Below are 20,733 nucleotides of genomic sequence, written 5' to 3'. Positions count from 1 at the left end.
GGAGCAGAGAGGGAGCGGCACGTAGCAAAGGTTGGCGGGTGAGGGGCCGGCGAAGGTGCGTTTGTCCTGGGAGACAGAGAGACTGAGTGCTGGATGGGCGTTAGAGGCTCCTGGGGTACACTTAACTGACTATGCAGGAGACGGTGTGCTTGGGTTTCCTGAGGTGCACTGGAAAGAGAGTGTTGGGGAGTGCAGCTGGAAGCATCCTGGAGTTTTTCAGACCCAGTCTCCTGCATGCAGGATGGAGCACCACCGGATGAAGTTTTGCTTTTATTAGAAATTAAACTGGAGCAGTCTTTGCTGTAAAGTTCATGCATTGATGGATCAGGTAGCCCCATCACCTGACACAGGGCCTCAACTTGCCTCATCAGCCTTTCCTGCTGAATCCTCAGTCTCAGGTTCTCCTCCTGCAACCTGGACATTGTCTCAGCCAGAGGAGCCACCTCAGCCGCAGCCTCATCCAGCCGGGCATCCACTCGCTTCCCAAAGGCTTGCAAGTCACTGTGGATCTCCCCCACGGCACAGCGCAATGTTGTCTCAAATTTCTTCACACCAAATTGCTCCTCTTCATCCTCAGCTTCATCCTGAGCAAGCAGGTCCCCAATTACTTCTTCGAGGCCAGACTCAGCACAAGCACTGTCTGGGCTTCCCAAAGCCTTAGGAGACTGAGAGGCTGGGAGGAAGTCCAGGTTCACTCCAGGCATGGCCAGACAAACTTTAACTCACACTGGCCAATGTCCTCTTTGCTGAAATACCCACAAGTTTCCAAAAAGTTTATCCTGAGGTGTCAGATCAGGGCTGTGTCCTATGCCTCAGTGAGAATAGAAGTGTCCTCTCAGAAAACAATGCATGACCTTTATACCCCCAGCAAATCCCCCCTGCAACCAATGAGTATGCAGGGAATCCCGTTTCCCAGGCAGCCCACACCTACTCATTTCTAGGTGCCCTGGGCGTGTATATTTATCTCCTGCCCCGCTGTTATTCCACTGAGCTGGTTAGATCTGGGGCACTGGGGGAGGCCAGAGGGGGAATTGTAGTGACCACAAGTCAGGAAACTCACACCTCCCAGTTCAACTTTCCTTTTATCTAAAGCACGTCCTTCACACCTCCACTGGCAGGCAGCAGGCATTTAGATGTGGCTCTAGGCCTGGGCTGAGGTGAAAAAGTTGCACACTGGTTGTACACCTCCTTTACTAAAGGCTTTCTAACAAAATACAACCTGATTCATCAGCTCAGCCATTTTGCATGATTACCATTCAAGATATAGCTCCAGATTTGGGAAGAGGGCAAAGAATTTAGGTCCATGAGAAAACCAGACATGCTGTGGATATGAAGTAAAGCCCTGTTTTCAGAGCTCTGGGCAAGGATGTTAGGAAGGACAGCAATTCAAAAATTTCGTTCAAGGGTAAAGTCAAATCAGCCAGTGCTGATGTCAAGTACTTCTGTGTTAAATTAAAACTTCTTAAGATGAAGTCACTCAAAGGCGTTTTGCTGCACCACAGTACAGAAATCAAATAGTACTGTGCATACTGCATCTATGAACACAGTGTGAACAGAAGCATTTCATGATAAATATGTGATCATTGATGACAAACATAAAGACGGAAAGTAAAGTGCATCAATCTAGGATTAAAATGAGGACTGGAACTGGGGAGAAATTTGACAAAGTGCAACAGTCTCTGGAATTTAAAGATAAGCAAATGAGAATGACGTGGGCTCGAAGAGTGAATACAAATGCTTAGCGGCAGCAGGAACAATAGCTCAACCCATGGAGGACATCGCTCTACTCTATTAATTAAGTACATCCCCAGCCTTTATCCTCCGGTCTGTGAACCAAGCTTAAATCTGTGACACACATGAACCGGTTGTGTACCCAGCATGCGTCATGGATCGACAGCATGCTAACAATAGAGTTTTCATCCCTCTGTGTGACAGCGAGACAATCTGCCACTGACTTTGAGCCTAGACGTCCACGTTCATGCGGCAGCACCACCAGCGTGACCGAGAGCTTTGAAATAATCTCTGCGACTTTTGGAAAGGCCAACTGTCCTGTCATCGCCATGGTTATAAAGCTAAGGCATCATTTGTACTTGTGTTCAAGGCCAGCGATCAGCATGGACAGACAGCGGACAAAACAGGCAGGAGCAGCTGCGATCACTTAGAGCAGAAGCCAACATTAATTAGCCACCACCTAAAATGAACTCTCATTGTAATGAAACACTGCGAGCACTTAGCCGAAATAAAAAACTACAAGTCACTCAGTATTTGGACTTTTTCATTGTTAATATGATCTTAACCGGTCTCTCAAATGGCTCCTGATTTAAAAGTGATCGTCTAGAAAAGAAAAGCCGATGCTATCAGCATCTTTTATTGGGATAGAAATAAATTGCAAGTGCTCAGGTTAGACCACCAAAGTGAAGGCCAGACCACCCAAACAGATCAGAGTTTCATCTCAAAACCACTCTGGTCAATTAACATCACTAAACAGGAAGAGTTTATTCAAAAGCATGCCATCCTATGCACTCTCTTATAGTCACTAATGTGAAAAGGGTATGTGGGTAAGCTTCTTTAAGGTCAATCCTCCTGACATGTCACCTTCTCTCTCTCTTACACACACACACACACACACACACACACACACACACACACACACACACACACACACACACACACACACACACACACACACACACACACACAAGCTAAACCAGAGAAAGTCAGGCAACAGGTGGTCTCTGCATCTGCCTGAACCAACCCACCAACCTCTGAGCTCAGCTTAACCAACGGTGTCTGTTGCTTTTCACAGTCTCATTAGCGTTGTGACTGAGGCTCAGTCTTCGATGGTGAGCAGAAGCTGTTGAAATATCAGCAGCAGCCTTAATGCAGCTCTGCGCTTTCTCACTGAAGGTGTTTACGTTAAACTTATACAACTACGACGCAGCTGTCTGGATGTTGTAAACCACTGCCTGCTGCTGCCAGCATGCAGTCATACCTGTGCTGTGTCGCTGGAGCCCATTGCTGATCCACCAACCTCAACAGTTACAGATAGCACAGTTGTTGTCTGGTAACTGTTTAGAAGTAATCCTATGCACAGCTGCACTTAAAGACATTACCTGCATGCTAGGATAAACCTCACATCTTACAGAAGATTTATCTTCTTCATGCAAAAATCTGTCCTTTATAAGAAAGCTGTTATGCTCTTCCCAGCCCTAATTAACCTACTCTCAAATCTCATAATCAGATTACCACTGCGCTCAACACACGGGGGGAGGGGGGACACAAAGCCATTAAAGAGTAAACAGAACATTGTTTGTTGTGCCTTTCCTCTCTCAATCACCCACTCTCCATTAACTAGGATGCTTCCTTTCATGGTAGAGTGAAGGATTTAAGAAATGGGGCAAATGGGAATTTATCTGTTCTCCCAGACCTCAGAGGTTATAGTTTGGTCATTTCTGACTGCTGTAACTTTCCAATCCTATGGAAAGACCAATCCACCCAATCAGTGCAGTGTGTGCACATGCAGCACTGTGCAAATGATCCACACCTCATTTCTTTATGTTTTGCTAGGAAAATGGGAAATGGGCGCAGTGCAGCTTTGGCACACAGTAGATTGATCAGCTGACGGGGCAGACGTATCTCTCAGGTCCCGTGTCAGGTTTTTCCTGGATTCTTTCCAATTTTGTAAGGGAATGACTTTCAGATAGTGCTGTAGTGGGGGTTTAGGTCCAAGACTTCCAGTTTTCTCCTCCACTTGTTCAGTTTTCTCAGTTTTTTTAAAGAGATAAGATAAGAGAGACACTGTACACCAGGATGAGATAGTCCAAGTTTTCAGCTAATAGCACTTTTGGAGTCATGCTGATGAAAAAAATATAATTTGATATCCGTCAAACTGTGTTATCTTTGGCATTTTTCATAAAGAAATGTTCTTTGCTAAGTTGTCTAGATACAACACAGGTTGATCCCTTGAGTTATATGTTGTTTCATGCTTGAACGACTCATAGGTCACCGTTAACTGGCTTAAAAAGCAAAAAAAATGTTCATTTGAATGTTTACAAGGCCTTATAATTAGTGAAAAAGTAGCCAATGTCCAGGGAAAACTTTAAAAAATCTCTAGAAAGCCTGAAGAAATAGGTTTTCTAAAAATTACAAAAAGGAAATGAGGGATAGTTCAAGACTTTTGCACAGCACTGAAGGTGTATTTAGGAAACATTTCCTGGATAATTTTCAGCGTGCATGACCTACAGAGAAAAACAGGAATACCCAGAACACCGCCCTCCCTCCCTCCCTCCCTCCCTCCCTCTTTCTCTTTCTCTCTCCTTCTCTCTTTCATATACCCTACAAGGGCAGATGTGACTGGCTACCCGCTCTGTGTTTGATAAACACTGTTCTTCCCATCTCTCCCTCCTTTTCTCACACATGGTGTCCTTCACTCTCCCGGCTCTCTAGCTTTTCAGACCTTATAGGTGATTGTTGTGACAGAAACGCAGCAGAAACCGTGCAATTTAACTGGGTCCGCTGGAAATAAAACAGAAGATGAAAAAAAGCTCAAACTATAAATTAATAGCAGATCTTATCAAGCCTGTTACACGAGCTTGATAAGATCTGTCAGGTTTATGTGTAGCCACAATTTTGTGACCATTTGTCAAAACCATTTTGTAAGGCAGTTTGTACCTTGATGGAGGGTCCAGAGGAGAAGCTGGAGGAAGAGATCTTAAATGGTGTGGCTCTTAGGCCGAGGGTCAACTCTGAAACAGACAGAGAAACAAAGATTTGAGAAATGTAAGACCTTAAGCTGGGGTGAAAACAAACACACATCACTACAGTGTCATACACAGCACATAAGTCTAATGACTGAAGATAGCACCACCTTTAACATAAGCACTTTCTTCACTGGCCTGGTGTGCACATTTCTATATGACCCGCTTCCTCCCACATCCAGACACGCACACATGAAAGCTATATCATAAAATACAGGACTGATGCAAACCAGCAAAGCTCGGTCTACATTTAAGAGAGTTTGCATTGCTTTTGCAGGAAACTGGAGACACATTAACAGGCTGCTGTTACTCAGAGCAGGACAGGCAGGATTCCAAAAAAGGAGCCTAAAAACATTAAAGCGAACATGACATGAAAAAGAGCCGTGCGAGGCTCGTGACAGAGCGCAGCGCGGCTCTCAGAGTACGAGGGAGCTGTAAGTGGTGAGCGGGCTGGAATCGCACGTGTTCAGACTGAGTTTAAAATAAACTGTTTGGGTTTTAGATGCCGGTCGCTGAGAAGAGCTGAAGCTTTAGACATCTTTGTTTGGACAGACTGTAACAGCAGCCGTAGCGCTCGCGCTTCTGTAAAGCGCTGAGTTGATGCCAGACATGTTTTTCTATCATGCAGATAATTCGTCTCTGTTACATCACGACATACAGTCCTGAGTGTACTATCAAGATGTTGAGCCACATTCAAAGTGAATGTGTTCCCTCTCTGATGGCATTTTTCTCTCATTTTAAAATTCACACTCAAACCACTGACTGTAAAAAGTAAGTGTGCTGCAGACAATAACTACAGAATATGACACACAAAGGCCTGTACTGTATGGGCGGGCAGGCTAATTCATTTGCACTGTAACAATATTCCCATTGAGTTTCGTCTGAGACAACCAGTTGCTGTTTCTCTTGTCCAAGTTTGTTCTCTTCTGTTGACCCCACAGCTCCGTACTCCCGACATGCCCACGCTCTAACAAATACCATTCAGTGCGACCGTGCCGTTTATACACTCAGCTCTAACATCTATCCCCACTCATCCATGTGCTTCTTCAGATGCACAAAACCCCCTTTGACATTATCCCACTTGTGTCATTATTCCTTCAATCTGATTACTCCTTGTAGCAGCTGATATTAATGCTGACATTTGGAAGAAAAGACATATAGTCCATTAGAAATAACGTGGGCTGCAGCTTGGCAACCTTAATCAGTCCAAACAAAAACACTAGTGTGTGGTAGCTCAGAGTAAAATCTCTACACTACACTATGTCAACCATCGCTGCTCCTGGTGACCATTTAAGGACGTAGTGAGCTCCGGGTTGATGCTCCTACCTTGCCTTTGCCCCACCAGGGCATTGGGAGTGATGCGTGGGGTCATGTGGGTGATGGGTATAATGTTGCCTCTACTGGTGGTTGATGAGGAGGAAGTGGTGGTGCGTCCATCCTTGATCTCAATGGTGAGGAAGGTCTTCATGTCTGGGTCTGCCTCTCCCTGGGTGACCTTTTCTCCAGCTGCTATCCCTGGGGTCCCGTCTTCCTTTGACTTATCGGAGGCGTGCGCATCTTTTTGAGCTGGATGTCCCATCCCACCCATGGAGCTCTGCGATTGGTCAGCTGAAGACAGAGACTTGTTAGCCACGCCTCTTGGCTGAGGCATGGCCTGACTCACGGATGCAGATGCAGAGCCCACACGTGACCGTGCTGGCCTGTCTCCAGATGTGCTGAGGGATGCTGCTGAGTGTGTAAACAGCTCGGTAGCTCTGGAGACATTTGCATGGCCAGTGCTGCTGGAGAAGGAACCATTCCTCAAAGGAGTTTTCTTTAAAGATGAGACATTTGAACTCTGTTCAAGTTCTGCAAACTTGCGCATTCGATCACGAACAGAGGTGGTGCGACTTAACTGCTCCGATATAACAGCTTTCTTCTCGGGTGCTGTGAAGACAGAATGAAAGAGGGGAGTTTAAATCAAAGAAAGAGACAGCTCAGTACAGGAGAGATAAGTAACCAGGATCTCCTCCACTGCCCAGGCTGAATTTAGCACCATTACAACTTATTGCTCTTGTAATCCCCCTCCTTCACCTCAAAAGCTTTCTACAAATCCTATTCCTCTTTTCATTCCTCATTTTTAGCCTTTGTTCCAGCCCCATGTTTTACTTGACTTAACTTGTGCTTCACCCTCTCATTGTTCCTATATTTTTGGACTTTTCAGGGAATGTTTCTCTCACTTAGAGGTGATATGTACAACGCTCATGGTTTGGGATATCTAAGGATTAGAGTAGATGATATTTACTGGGGTCATACTTACAAAGATGAAACAAGATGTGACACTTAAGAGGAAAAGAAAATTATAGCACAGCTTGTAGGACATGAGATGACATGAGATCTAGGAGAGAGCGCTGAAGATATGGTGCATTAACAAAATGCTCCCTTCCCAGCCGTCCATTCCTTTATGGTCAACCTAACAGCCCCTACATAATTCTCAGAACTGATCTAGCAATAATTTCAATGAGAATTTCTCCAGATATATTCAAGAAAATGTAAAGATGAATGTTTAAAGGTTTTCCTTGATAAGTATCTTAAAAAGATGATCTAGCTTGATATTGACAGGCTTTCTACTTATACATCAGAGCAGGGCTCTTACCAGAATCCCTCGTTTTGCCATAAGAGCGGGACAGGTCGCTGCCCACAGTTATCTAAACACGGGAAAAAACAAAAACACGACAGAACAATTAGTACAGGAAGAAGAGGAGAGCAGAGGTCAACGTGCAGAGCGAAAAATACACATTCATGAGGACTACATGGGCGGCTCCGGGGACTCCTGACCTACACAGTCCTAAATACAGAATCGACTGGTGGTGTTTTCATTATGTAACATTGTACTCGGAATGAAGATGTGAGCATCTGTTCTTTTTTTGGCACTGTGGCCACGATGGATCCCAGAGTGTTTACATTACTGCGAGGAGCCTGAGGATCAGCTTGTATAGCACGGGGAACAATAAAAAAAAGTTTGGGGCCAGTCTTGAGTAAACACATTAAGCGAAGCGACACGATGGCGTCATGGTCACCGTAGCCCCCCTCCCGCTCCATGTGAAGATCTTGCTTTTAACAGTTTAACAGAGTCAGTGCAGAAAAACAGAGAGAGAGGGAATGTTTGGCCTTTAACGCTGTGTACTCCTCTCTGACACCAGGTGAGGCCGAAGCGCCGCTGAGGTGAAACAGAGACAAGTCAGGTGCACAGTTTGTTTGTGTAACCAAGTAACAAAAGTCAAACAACATCCAGCAGGAGTTCGAAGTGGAGTGTTTATGGATGCCGATGTGACCTGGGTGTCACTGAACAATGAAGTGTCGGCTTTCGTGTCAAGAATAATGACGTGGAAGGAAAGAAAAAAGGAGCGCTCGGACGGTTTGTGCGCTTCAGTTTGGCTACGCAGCTCAGCACCCCACTCTAGTGGCGCAGTCACGATATACGGCGTGTGTCGCTCGGGGTTCAGCAGGCTCAAAGATACAGACAGCTGACAAATGCACCACAAAGCATTCATGTAAGACTCCAGGACAGCCTGAGTACAAGACAGAGTAGCTTAAAAAGGTGCAAAAACATGGATTACTTAATTTAAGTTGTTAATTCATGAATATGACTGAATCCTGAAGCACACACACACACACACTCCACCTTTTGCCTCTGGATGTCAGTTTTCCCGCTGAGCAGGCCATTTACGGGATCTCTCCGAGATAAAACCGCCCCATCAGGCTCCTCCTGGTTAGACTCAGCTTGGGTGCCGGCTGAACCTCGGCTTCTGCTGTCAGTTTCTGAATCTGTGCTGCAAGTCGATTCACTCCCGGCTACCTCCGCCTCCTCCGATGGCGCCCGCTCCTCTGAGGACATGCTCGCACTCTGATCAGATGTGCCAGAGACCGTCCGCTTCCTTGACAACAGGCCGATGCTGTCTGAAGTCTCGGAGCCCAGACGGGGTCTGACGCATGAATCCGAGACATCTGAGCCCACTCTCTGTCTGGCACAGGACTGGGAGTTGATGCTTCTGTCTGATGCCCCGGAGTTCAGCCGACCACGCTGGGAGGAACTCTGGCTCTTGTCTGAGGCTCCAGAGTCCAGCCGGGCTCTGTAAGCTGAGCCCAGACCTTTCTCTGAGGCCACAGAATCCAGATTGGGCTTGGAAAGCATCGAGGCTGCGCTAAGATCGGAGGAGTCTGACCTCTGACAGTGAGACATAACCAGGTCGGCCTCCTTGGTCACAGCTTCTCGCTGAGGCTGGATCAACAGAGGTCCATCATCCTTTACCAGGTGATCCAGAACCAACACCATCCCTGAGTTGGAACCTGTTATAAAAAACACAAATGAAATATATGAAGTAACTTTCTGTACCATTCAAGTTTTCTCTTCTGTAAAAACACATTTTCATGTTACCTAGATTCTTCTTGTATTACTAGTACACTAGAGGGCAATGGAAGAAGTAGATGGGTACGTTGGAGACTTAAATGAAATCTTTCCACAACACTGGGGCCCCAGAAAGGCCAGTCTAGAAAATACACTCAGGATCACAGGGCAGGCATGTGGAGACATGAAGGGATGTAGACATTTCCTCCAGACTGGCCTCAAGTTCCTGAGTGAGATTTGCAACTGGGCCGGTGAATGTGCGTCAAGTAGGAAGAAGGCTTTCCACGAGTGTGGAAAGCGATCATGTGGCACAGTTATATCTGGGACACGATTAAAAAAAAGGAGTCAGGGAGAGAGTGGGTTAAAAAGAGAGACGAACAGGAAACCACACTCCAAACATCACAGCCCTGCCCGCATCCTCCCCCCTGCGACAAGTATCTACCTCCAACACCCCACCATGCTGCTATATGAATATCTGAGGTTATGCACACACACCGCAGATAAGAAAAACAGAGAAAACCAAGATGTGTATCCACTTCCTACAGCACATGTACAAAGAAAGACCTAAAAACACTTCTGACTGACCTTAGTTTGCACCAGCTTGGCAACCAAATGGAGTTCACCAAGTATGCATGTCTGTCATTTACTAACCAAATCAAAGAGGGACTCCAGTCTGACCGGAGGCAGCCGACAGTCTCTTTCAACTTTCGAGCAGTCGTAATCACGGCTGAGCATTCACAGCTTCACCAAGCATAGCTGACCTTTATCGGCTCATTACTGCTTTGTAGATTCTGCACAATAAGTTTATTAATAATAGTTTATCGCTTTTGAAGCAATTTCCCAAAATAATCCTGTGAATTGTTTCAGATATGAGAGAAGATAAAAATGGCAGCAATCTGTTGATTAAACAGACCGAATGCTTATGTAATACAGCCTGAATAGAAAACGTGATCGGGACACACAATTAGGACAATAATGGTCCGCTACACAGTAGTGTCTATAGCTCGCAATGCACTCAACCAAAGCTCAATTACTGGTCTTTAATAAGTGTAATAACCGAAGTGAGAGCCAGCACACGCGCGCACACCCACACACACACATACACAGCTGCTCTCCAGCAAACTCACGTTATTGTTCACGTCGTTGCCGTTGGGAAGCTGTCGTATCTATTGTGTGGCCATTTCTGGGAAAATCCCCACTGCTACTGCATAATGAGAGGCTTGCATTTTTTTTATATATATTTCAAAATAGCAACAAAACGCTACAGCCTTCTGCCAGTATATATACGGAGCACAAACAAAGGACAACCAAGAGCTTTCTTTATACTGCTTTGACAGTGAAGCAATGACCCCAGAGGAAGCCTGCCCAGTATTTGTGCTGGCTGTGAAGGGGTCAACACGAGTTCGTTTCAGCTGCTCATGAGCAGTTCCATGGTTTAATCAAACCTTAAATTTGTTGTAACAGGCTGGGCACAGGCTTCTGTAGCAAGGTGATGAAGGCAACGGTTAGCCCTGTTAGCCACAAAGTATTTTAAAAGAAGTTGTTATATTAGATGTAAACAATATTAACCCCATTGTAGATTTGGAGCCATGCCAGCAGCTCTGGACTTTCATTATTAGTATTTTTTATTCAATTTGACAACTCATACAATACACAGTAATACAATATGATTTGATATTTTACTCAAATCTACAAGTTTAACCTCACCGTGGTGAAAAAAAAAGGAAAAAGAAAAGAAACAGTCTGGATTACTAGAGTCTGAATGATTCATCCTCAGGAACAATGAATGTCTGTCCGTGCATGTAGTTGCTGTTGAAACTTTTCAGTGGCAACCAAATGGAAGAGCAACACTGACAGAGAGGTTAAAAAAAAAACAAAAAACGTATGTAATCTTTCAATGATCCGACCTGTGGTGGGATTAAGCAACTTGTTTTTAGAGCTAGTACACGCTTGTGCTACGGTACTGCGGGGTCTGTGTTATTAGGTGGTTGCTAGGAACCGTGATTAGGTCATATCACGCATCATTAAAGCTTTGTGGATATAAATTAGATGTTATTGTTGCAAAATGAGATGATGCTTTCATAATTTGTTACTTTTTTTTTCTTTTCTTTTTTTCTTTTTTGTTGCGTTGGCAGGTGGTTGCCAGGCAACATAATAAGATCTAATATAGGGGGCCTAAGATATACCTGTGTGCCAATTTTGGTTGCTCAGCTTGTGATTGTGTAAAGAGATTTCATGTGTTATAGCAATATTTGCACTGGTGCTGTGACACTATGGTTAATCAGCGATTTGTTGGTTTAGACCAAAGACTTAGCGAATGACAGGGGACTTGTATTTATACTAATAGCTAGACAAATCACCTGGGCGCTTGTGCCTTTGAGCATGTCCATTCTTTCTAATGATCAGCAGCGAGGAACTCACTTGTTTGCAAACAAAATCCGTGAAACTGTGTGTGTACTGTATACAGACCACAAAATCCTGAGGAGTTAGTGGTCTCAGCTGTTAGCTTCACGTACTATTGAATAGCAAATGACGCTCTTTTTGCAAATTATGACCCAAATAGAGTCAAAAGGACAATAAAGCAGCATATTTTTGTGCAAAACCTTTAGATTAATAAGTTACTGTATAGGGATCACTTTCTCAGTCTGAACTACCCCTATCCCACATCACCTCCAAAACGATCAGCTCAAAGCTTTAAAATTGCATAAGATACGTTCAAAGGAACTCGCTCTCCCCTGGGAACTTAAAGCATTGAGAAACTCTTGAAATCATAACCTTACCGGTATAGTGACACATGGTCACTGACGTAAGCGTGTAAATATAAGCTTCTTCTTTTGTATGTGAAACGCGGAATTATGCGTTTATGCTCAGGGTTTAAGACGACCACACCTTCAGGAACCACATGCCCACCCTGCCTACACTGTATTACACCAACCACAAATGTCCCATGTCTTTGTTGATCCACTTTAAAAAAGCTCCCTTTCCTCTTTACATTTCTATGGTGGTCTTTTTTTTTTTTTATTGACCCTAGCTTCACCCTGGCTTAAATTGTAAGGCACAGCTAAATGCAGAACAGTGGGGAGTTTCACGGCCACGTAAAGGAGGCTTCAGTTCTGTTCTGGTATCAGCTTTATTTAGCAGAGGTGTGGTTACTGGGTTTCCCTCTGTTGCTTCCCAGAACCCCATCACCAACCCCTCATCCATGTGAAGAACACCAAGAGCCAAGCCCATGGCTGACCAGGCCACACAGAATGACATTATGACTATGAGCCTCGGGCCAAGCTCCAGTTAGCCAAATGTGTGCTGAAATCAGCTAGGGATGGCCAAAGTTAAATTTGGTCTTAAGTTATACAAAGCGGATGTTATACGTGGTCATTGGGATAAGATTAAAAAAAAAAGTAAAAATGACAAAAAACACAAACAGGCTTGCAACAAGACTTCAATCACTTTTACACGTTTTACAAGCTGCTCGTGTTAGCTCTGCAAGTGTTGCTGCAAATGTAGCACACTTGTTTCCTCTTAAAGGCATGAACTGACATTACTTTATTGATGGCTGGACTGACAGAGTGGCTAATGAAATTACTTTACACTTAAAAAAAGAAAAAGTAAAGGACGTGTAGCCAAAGAGATTTAGTCGTGGCTGTGAGTTACCCCAAACACTTAATAAAGTTAGATGAAGGAGCATAAAGAGGCTGAACTAACATGACCTCCCGACGACCACCTCATGAGGAGAATGGCTCCTTTGGCCAACTATTTTAACAGGCGCTCCAGAGGAAAAGGCATCAAGAGAGGCGTATGCATTTACACATACGTGTAACAGAGGTGACCAGTGTTGGTTTTGTGTTGATATTGCCTGACTAAACTTGACCTTTAGGGCATGTTTACAGTATATACAAACTTCTATATGGCAGTGATCCCTAAGTGTGACAGAAGTAATATCCTGCAAGCGTGAGGTTGTGCAGCTTCTCTTTTTTTCTTATGAAAAACAAACCATAAAACGGTGAAAATTTCCCTCTCTTTTGAAGAGTACTCGCATTCATTCTCACCTATTCTCTGTTGCTCTCTGTTTTGTTGTGTCTGCTGGCTGCTTAACTCCCAGATCTGAGATCGGATACGCTCACTGCGGCTCTCCTTCTCAGTCTCCTGTGAAAAAAAAAGAAGAAAAGAATAACATGTGCTTAGTGATCTTCAATTCAGCTGCAAAAAGCAAAGCTGCACTCAACTGAGCTGAAATTCTCAAAAGGCACAATGCGTTCAGCCATTGCTCCGAGCAGCAGGCAGCCACTCCTCCGATCAAAACCAGAATGAAAGATCAGTTACTGTCGTAGGTCTGAGGTTAGCTGGTGATCACAACTGTCTTTTGTTTGAGGTCGAGGTCAAATGCTCGAGGCGTTGAGCATGGATGAGCAACACAGCTTGGCCAGCTGGAAAAGTAAGGATGTTTACTTTAGATTGTGTATGGCTGAGAAAGAGAGAGAGGCGCCCTGAGTGGCTAAAAAGCAAACATGTGCATTCACCACCTGGTTTACTGCTATATTAGGCCCATGATTTGACCATCTTTAGATTACCTCAGCACTTTAACCAATGCAGGAGGTCACGGGGAGGAGGCGGCAGCATTTTGGATTGAAGAAAAGAAACAGGAGAGAGAGAACAGAGAGGGAAAGATGTGGATGCCGACACTACTGTTGGGCCTCTGGTGCTTGACCTTGAGCTACTCCACGGGAAAATCAGCTGCACAAATAGGGTTTCTCTGAGCACACACACACGCGCGCGCACACACACACACACAGTCTTCAAATCACCAACAAACATACTCTTAACTCAAACTTCTGGAGACTTAAACTTTTCTACTAAAGGGCAAAATCGTCTTGTGTGGAGCTTCAGGTGTTGCTCGTCACTCAGCAGCTCATTTGAAATGATGAATAACATCACAGCGCAAAAATCACTTTAAAAGAGGCATCTGGGTTAAGAATAGCGCAACAAATGCTGGGGTGGATCCTGAAAAAACATACAATACATGAAAATATAATACTTAAACCAGATTTACAGCCTACTATTACTGCCAAATGCTCCTTAAACACATTCACTATCTCTCAGGCATGGAAAGAAAGTGCACACACCCAACCGCACAATCGCACCGCAAACAGTTCCCCATGTGTAAACTATGTTATTCAAGACAAAAGGCTGGCCTGGTTGTTAACAGCAGAAGCAGAGTGAAAATCCTACAAATCACACCTTTGGTGTTTTAAATGGAATTTAATCAGTGCAATGTGTGATCCGTGCAGACAGAGGACCAACCACAAAGCCTGCTCCAAGTCAAACACAAGCAAGAGGCAAGAAAGAAACCTGACAGCTTTATGCTCTCTTGACTGTGACCTTCCCCTCCTTGAGCAGATCACAGGAGATAGTGGCTTGAAAGCAGAGGAAAAAATGTGATGAGACGCAGGCAAAAGGTGAATGTGGAAAATGCACAGCTCGGGTTGGGACACATGATTACATTTTGTTGCTAAAATAAGCCAAAAGGGGAGTTGAACTCCTAAATGTGATATTATAACAGTGTAAATCTACGTAGCAGGTGCCCTGATGTCACTTTTTCCAGGTTTCCATATGGAGCTAAAAGCAGAGCACAGACTCAGGGGCTCGAGAAAAAGGTTTTCTGAGCTTTTCTAGACAACAATAAATGTCACCTATACACTGTGGCAAGCCACAGAAACATAGCAGAATGCTCCTATAATGAGTCATTAAAGCGTCTGATGGTTTTTCAGGGCACAAACAGTCTCCTGTAATGAAGGCACTACGGTGCACTGAGGCGAGAGGATGCTCGCATCCTGAGTGCAGTCACCCAATCAAAGAGTCGCAGGGGGAGATAATTGTGTTCGAGCAACAAACACAATTAAAGAGAACAAGCCTTCCCTCACGTGCTCACCCCCCTCACCCTCTGCTGCTCCTACCGGGCCTCAGACAGACAGCCGTCATTTAAAACTCCCACTAAACCACAGGGAACATATTTCTCACAGACAGCGAGGCTGAGTGAAAAAAAAGGGGAAGATAAAGTGGAAATAGAGATCGAGACCAGAGTACAGGACCTGCTGCCAGCCGCCATGCTGTCATTAGCGGCTTCGCTCTGGCCCTGATGGCTGGGACCTGACAGAGGGGAACCAACACCGACACCCTGTCGCTCCAGCCAATCGTCCCATACGGCCTCAAGCGCCTGTTTGTGTCAGACTATAATTGCAAAATCTCAACCTCGTAAACACAAAAACAACTGTCCTCTCCCGTGACCGCAGCGAGGCGTGGGCCATCTGGACTCCTCTGAACCCTCAACTCCACAAAAAACAACAATGAGAGCTCAGAATGAGACACAAGCACCTCTTTTACCAACCAGCTCACACAAGTGAGCTCAACTGTGGATTAACACGCCGGGTTTTAATCCATAGTTGGATTAAATGACGGGGTTTAACTTCCAGTTTTCCGTGGAAGTTAAATCCATCACTCCACTGGTGAGGTCAGACCCATTTGAGGGTCTTCCATGCCGCTACGTGGAAGAAGAAGAAAAGAAGAAGGAACCTGGCGGCTCACTTTCCATTACGGCAGCCTGAGGAACCACACGCTCGGCTAACCTCCAACAAATGAAATACAATATCTGGAATGAAGCAGGAATCATCTCTGCATCACATATACACTCAGTCTGGAGTGAGGAAACCCGCAGAAGTCGTCAGACCAGAGTCTCATTCCCATTTTTACTTACTGCAGATCAGCACATGCCAGTCTAAGCTTTCCTTCTGGTCTTTTTTAGACTTTTCCTCCTACAGGACGCTTTCACAATTCACCTCTAAGAAGTCTGCTAAACCCTCTCTATTGCACATACTGGGGCTTGTTTTTGACAACTAAGGTTCCTTATTGTAGCAATTTTATGATTAAACAACAAACCAACAAGCAGCCTGTCTGAACTGAACACGCCTAGATAGTAAGCGAACCTGCAAACTTTCAAAGTTTAGTTTAATAAATCCATTTTAAAATCCAGCATTAAATATTACAGTTTCTGTTAAACTTGTTAAACAACACTTTGACTATTTGAATGGATCTTCATGCAAAACGTGAAAAGTTTCAGCTGTAGTTAGTCTACCTGTTGGCTAAAATGCGCACCGAGCGATCTAAGTGAGCAATAAACCATTAAGTACACATACCTGAAATGTAAACACAGAGGCAGGCACATCCCATTCTCCGCTCAGAAAGAAATGAGCACAGACTGACGAGGAAAGATATTTACATGCCTTTTCAGGACAAGGAAAAAAAACCAAAAAAAACAAAGGTTAAGAAAATGAGAGGCGTGTTTAGCCTGCGATAAAATCAGAGTGACATTTACCTTCTCTTCACGCGACTGACTGCCTCTCTCTCTCCCTCTCTATCAGCAGCAACCCTCTTGGAGTCAGGACGTCCGCTATTCTGACGCTCTGCTCCCGCAGCCACATCATACACACCCACGCACAAACATTTACACCACCACAAACACCACACACATACACATATAATACCAAGAAGCCACTCCCTTGACTTCCCCTCCCTCCCATTCTGTCTCCAGAGGGATCTGACCCCCACCACACTCAGACTCACGGACACTTTTACAGGTTAATGGGTTGCCTGGTTGACACATTAACTTCTGACACACTCTGCTCTTGTTTTGACTTCTTTTTTGGGGAGTTGTGCTCTTCAAAAAAACAAAAAGCACAATTTAAATATTTTGTGCCTTTATGTGTTGCAATAATCAAAAGGACCCTTTCTGTGTACTGACATTTTTTTCTGCTACATACTTATAATTAAAGTTTCCACGTGGTTACTAGAAAATGGGCAAAAGGAAACTTTAAGTGTACCTCAGCTACCCGCGCATGTGAGCATTAGAAACATTAAATTCTAAATGCGATCGGAATCTAGCATAAATACAGACAAACGGCCGTATTAACCTACTAATTAAACACCTTCATTCATCATTTTGTATACAGGCAACTTCTTGAGTCCGGGCTCACATACACATACTGCATGCCGCTTGTGCCTGCGTGCTGCTTTTCAGGCCTATCTAAGACCACCATCTTCAACGGGACAATTGTAAGAGGCTCAAAGAGATCCGACGCTGTGATGTGACTGGAAGGAGTCCTGCTGCTGCTGCTGGCTGATGTTTTTTTTGGCCCACATTCCCATTTCAGTACAGACTTTTAAGACTGCCGGGGCCGTCTGTCTGTCCATCCTTCCGAATTCAACCCCCGACCTCCGCATTTTCCCACTCCCCCTCCTCGTCCATCCTCACAATTTCACCAACGTACTGTTCAGCTGTCTTGAAGGAAGTGAGGTAAAATAGGCTTGAGTGATAGGGCATCCTGTTACGCCAACATGCCATCATCACTTCCTAGCTGAGGAGAACACACACACACACGCACAGGAATGCAAGCAAAGCACAGGCTCCAGCAGACAATGGGACTGATACTAAAACCCTTTCATTTCTCCCCCTTTGCATCTCTGTGGTGGGAAAAACAAGTGCTTTTAAATGAAACACCAGAACTCTGATAAGGTGAGTGATTGTATTTTTCCCCTCTTTAAAAGCACAGATATGGGAGGTGGTCTCATCACTCAGGGACTTAGTCTTAAGAGCAGTGGCTGCATACAAAAGGAATTTTCCCTATAGAAATCCTATCCACTGGAAACAGAGCTTTTATCAAGAAACTGATCACTGACAGCAGATAACCTAACGTCTCCTCCTGTAAGGCTCCGCTGCTCAGCCACAAGAGGGCACACCAGCTGTGAGGGACCTCTGAGACAAGGCCGAATACTCCAGCTAAAAGTGGTTGTCCGACAGATGTAACAGAAATCTTAAGAAATCCATACTTTAAAACTTTTTTTTTCTTCAAAAATGAGACAGGCTTTTCAGTTACATGTGTGTGAAATGACAGCACCTGGGAGACTCTCCCTGTCAAAAACAATTTTCCGCCCTCACACCAAAGTCAAAGCGCATTTTATCATTTTCCTCGGTTTGGTCGAACCTGAATAGGAATATGTGACAAACACATTCCTCCCTCTGTGGCGGCTCAGGCATGTGTTTTTTTGTTTTGTGTGCAGCTATATTCCCGCTCCGGTAAGTGACTCAAGTCTCGTTGTTTGTTGTTTTGTGCATTCTTCACTGCGGCAGCAGAGAAACCTCGGTGGTCACTGCTGCCATGCAACAGAACGTGGCACCCGCAAACGGCCCCATGCATAGATGATTTTTGTAAATGGAAGCTGACACCAGACGGTTTACCCGTCAGATATAAGTGAGATGTCAGGACTGCACCAGCACAGCGCTGTGGCATTTAATCGTTCTTCTTCCCACTCCAGTAACTCTGCAGTACTCACCCCAGTTCCCATGCTGCTCTGGGACTGCACACCCTCAGGCTCCAAGCCAGAAGTCTTCCCCCTCTCCACGACCACTAACAAACATGGGCACACAATAGAAATACAGTACAGGAATATTTAGAGCAAAGTAGATACCTTCTTATAATCTCATCTCATGTTAACATTCTGGTCATGTGTGATTTTAAAAGAAGAGGAAACACAGGGGGACACAAGTTAAATTGAAAATGGGTTGCTTTTTTGTGTGCGTGTATCACCCTGCACATACAGCCTCCTACGTGCAGTTCAATGTTCACACGGGCCAGACAGCACTTAGGCATGACAGGAATCCCCTATCTGACCCAGCATCGTAGGTGGATCTGCCCTAGTAACTATGGCACTGAGCGCTCACACGTGAACATACTTTATGGCCAAGACAATGATAAGGCCAACTTACTTTTACTTTCACGTTCTACAATGAACAGCTAAGTTCATTTCTTTACCTTTAATTCTAGCACCCTCTTCTGGATGTGCACATGGTGCCTGGATGGCTCTTGAAGTATTGATGTCCAAGTGCTACAATGATGGATGCTGTAGCACATGTAATCAGTGAATGTGCAAGATAACTCTAAGCCAAAAGCGCATGCACGAGACTATGATTTTAGGCAGTTTTTCAGCCTAGTTAGTGCCGTTGCCTCACAGCAAGAAGGTCCTGGGTTCAAATCCACCATCTGGCCGAGGTCTTTCTATGTGCATGTGTTTGCATGTTCTCCCTGTCTATTGTTGCAGCAAGGCCCAGTATGAGAGAACCAGGGATTATTTCATAACAATGTAATAATTTTCATCTGTAAATGAGCAATAATTAGTCCATCTCTGGAATTTCTTCTTCTCTGTATCCTCATCAAACCAATTTACATCTTTTGCAACAAACCACAAACATCTGAAGACTTGAAATTCTGACATATTTCCCTCTGGTGCATTTCTCTCTAATTACACTGGTGCAAATTATAGCTTGGTTAAACTGTTTGAGATGCCACCATGGCATGAAGACTGCAACACCCTAATTTGATTTGTCATTATAAGACAAGATGTTTCTGATTCCGCTCCGTCAGACAAGTGTTACTGGATCCCACTCACCCTGCTGCTGCTCCTCTTGAACTTGCCGAATGGCCGCTCGGATCATTCTCCTCTCCTTGAACTCGCTGGCTGCATTGAGCTATGAGCAAACACACGCAAAAGCTCAGTGAAACTACAAAGTGATGTGAGACGTTAGCATTACTGATATTACGATACGATATTCACCATTTGCTGAAGCTCGTCGATGTCCCGGATTGATTGCAGTTTCTGTTTCAGCCCATCCAAGTTCTCGTTGGATTCTGACCTGAGAAAGAAACGCAAAGACATTTTAATGGATCTTCAACTAGTCCCCACTCACCATGAAACAAACTAGAAAGCCTAATAGTTTAAAATATCAGACTGTAAAACTTTGGCTCCTCTGACTCTAATCTGAAGCTTCTGCCCATATATTACAGGCAGCTGAAGGTAATTTGAAAGATAAAGGACGGTTTTCTTGGCAGAGAGAAAACCCAGAGGGAACACTCCCAAATTGAGCATGGAAGAAGTGATATTACGACATGACAGATTTGACAGCCAATGACATTCCCCCCCACCCCCCTAAAAAAAAAAGCTGCATTTATTTTCCCTTTTTCAGCCTCATATTCTCCATTTCACTCCTTGCTTTTATGGTGGTTTCTATTACTCACATACTCATTATCCTCGCTTCTCTCCGCTCTTTGGCATTAAAAAGATGCGCAGCAATGCCGGAGTGGAATACTTCACATTCCACCACTGTGAGGCACGGGACAATGGCCTTTCCTCCTACCCCATTTCTATCCCACTTTCAGATGGGTTTCTGTGTCCTGGCATATGAATACGTGCATGCATGTGCAAAAGCATGCTTTCTTTAGCAGCTTCACTGAGGCACCTCCTGTGTTATTGTAACGCAAGTCATTCGAGAGCAGCACTGAATGGAAACAATCAGGGCCCCGTCACCACTCTTATATTAGGATTCGGCGATGGAGGAGGAGAGTGGCGGCTGATTCTGTGCGTCTGCTTCTTATCCAATAATGTCACTTCTTCCCTTTACTCCAGAACAGATGATGGGATTGTGGTGCAGCCTTGAACTTTAATGAACACCTATAAAATATGTCGCAGATCACGTGGAACTTGGGA

At 44.6% G+C, this 20,733-nt stretch overlaps 1 protein-coding gene across 8 annotated transcripts in view; it reads right to left on the bottom strand.

Annotated features, from left to right (window-relative positions):
• The window catches only part of smtnb (smoothelin b), a 52,540-nt gene that overhangs the window by 7,923 nt on the left and 23,884 nt on the right, over positions 1 to 20,733 (bottom strand). For 6 of the 8 annotated variants that reach the window (XM_040019773.1, XM_040019768.1, XM_040019770.1 and 3 more), the window contains 8 exons: positions 19,804 to 19,882; positions 19,639 to 19,717; positions 18,526 to 18,599; positions 13,191 to 13,287; positions 8,422 to 9,086; positions 7,393 to 7,444; positions 6,084 to 6,683; positions 4,672 to 4,745 (listed from right to left, as the gene is read on the bottom strand). In XM_040019773.1, the coding sequence (XP_039875707.1) occupies positions 4,672 to 4,745; positions 6,084 to 6,683; positions 7,393 to 7,444; positions 8,422 to 9,086; positions 13,191 to 13,287; positions 18,526 to 18,599; positions 19,639 to 19,717; positions 19,804 to 19,882 (1,720 nt within the window). The other 2 variants (XM_040019775.1, XM_040019774.1) reach the window with 2 other exon arrangements.

This window comes from Simochromis diagramma, unplaced genomic scaffold (genome assembly GCF_900408965.1).
Source record: "Simochromis diagramma unplaced genomic scaffold, fSimDia1.1 OVJJ01000822.1, whole genome shotgun sequence".
In the NCBI taxonomy this organism is placed as follows: Eukaryota; Metazoa; Chordata; class Actinopteri; order Cichliformes; family Cichlidae; genus Simochromis; species Simochromis diagramma.
The sequence above is the reverse complement of the archived record's forward strand: the minus strand, read 5'-3'. Positions and strand labels throughout refer to the sequence as shown.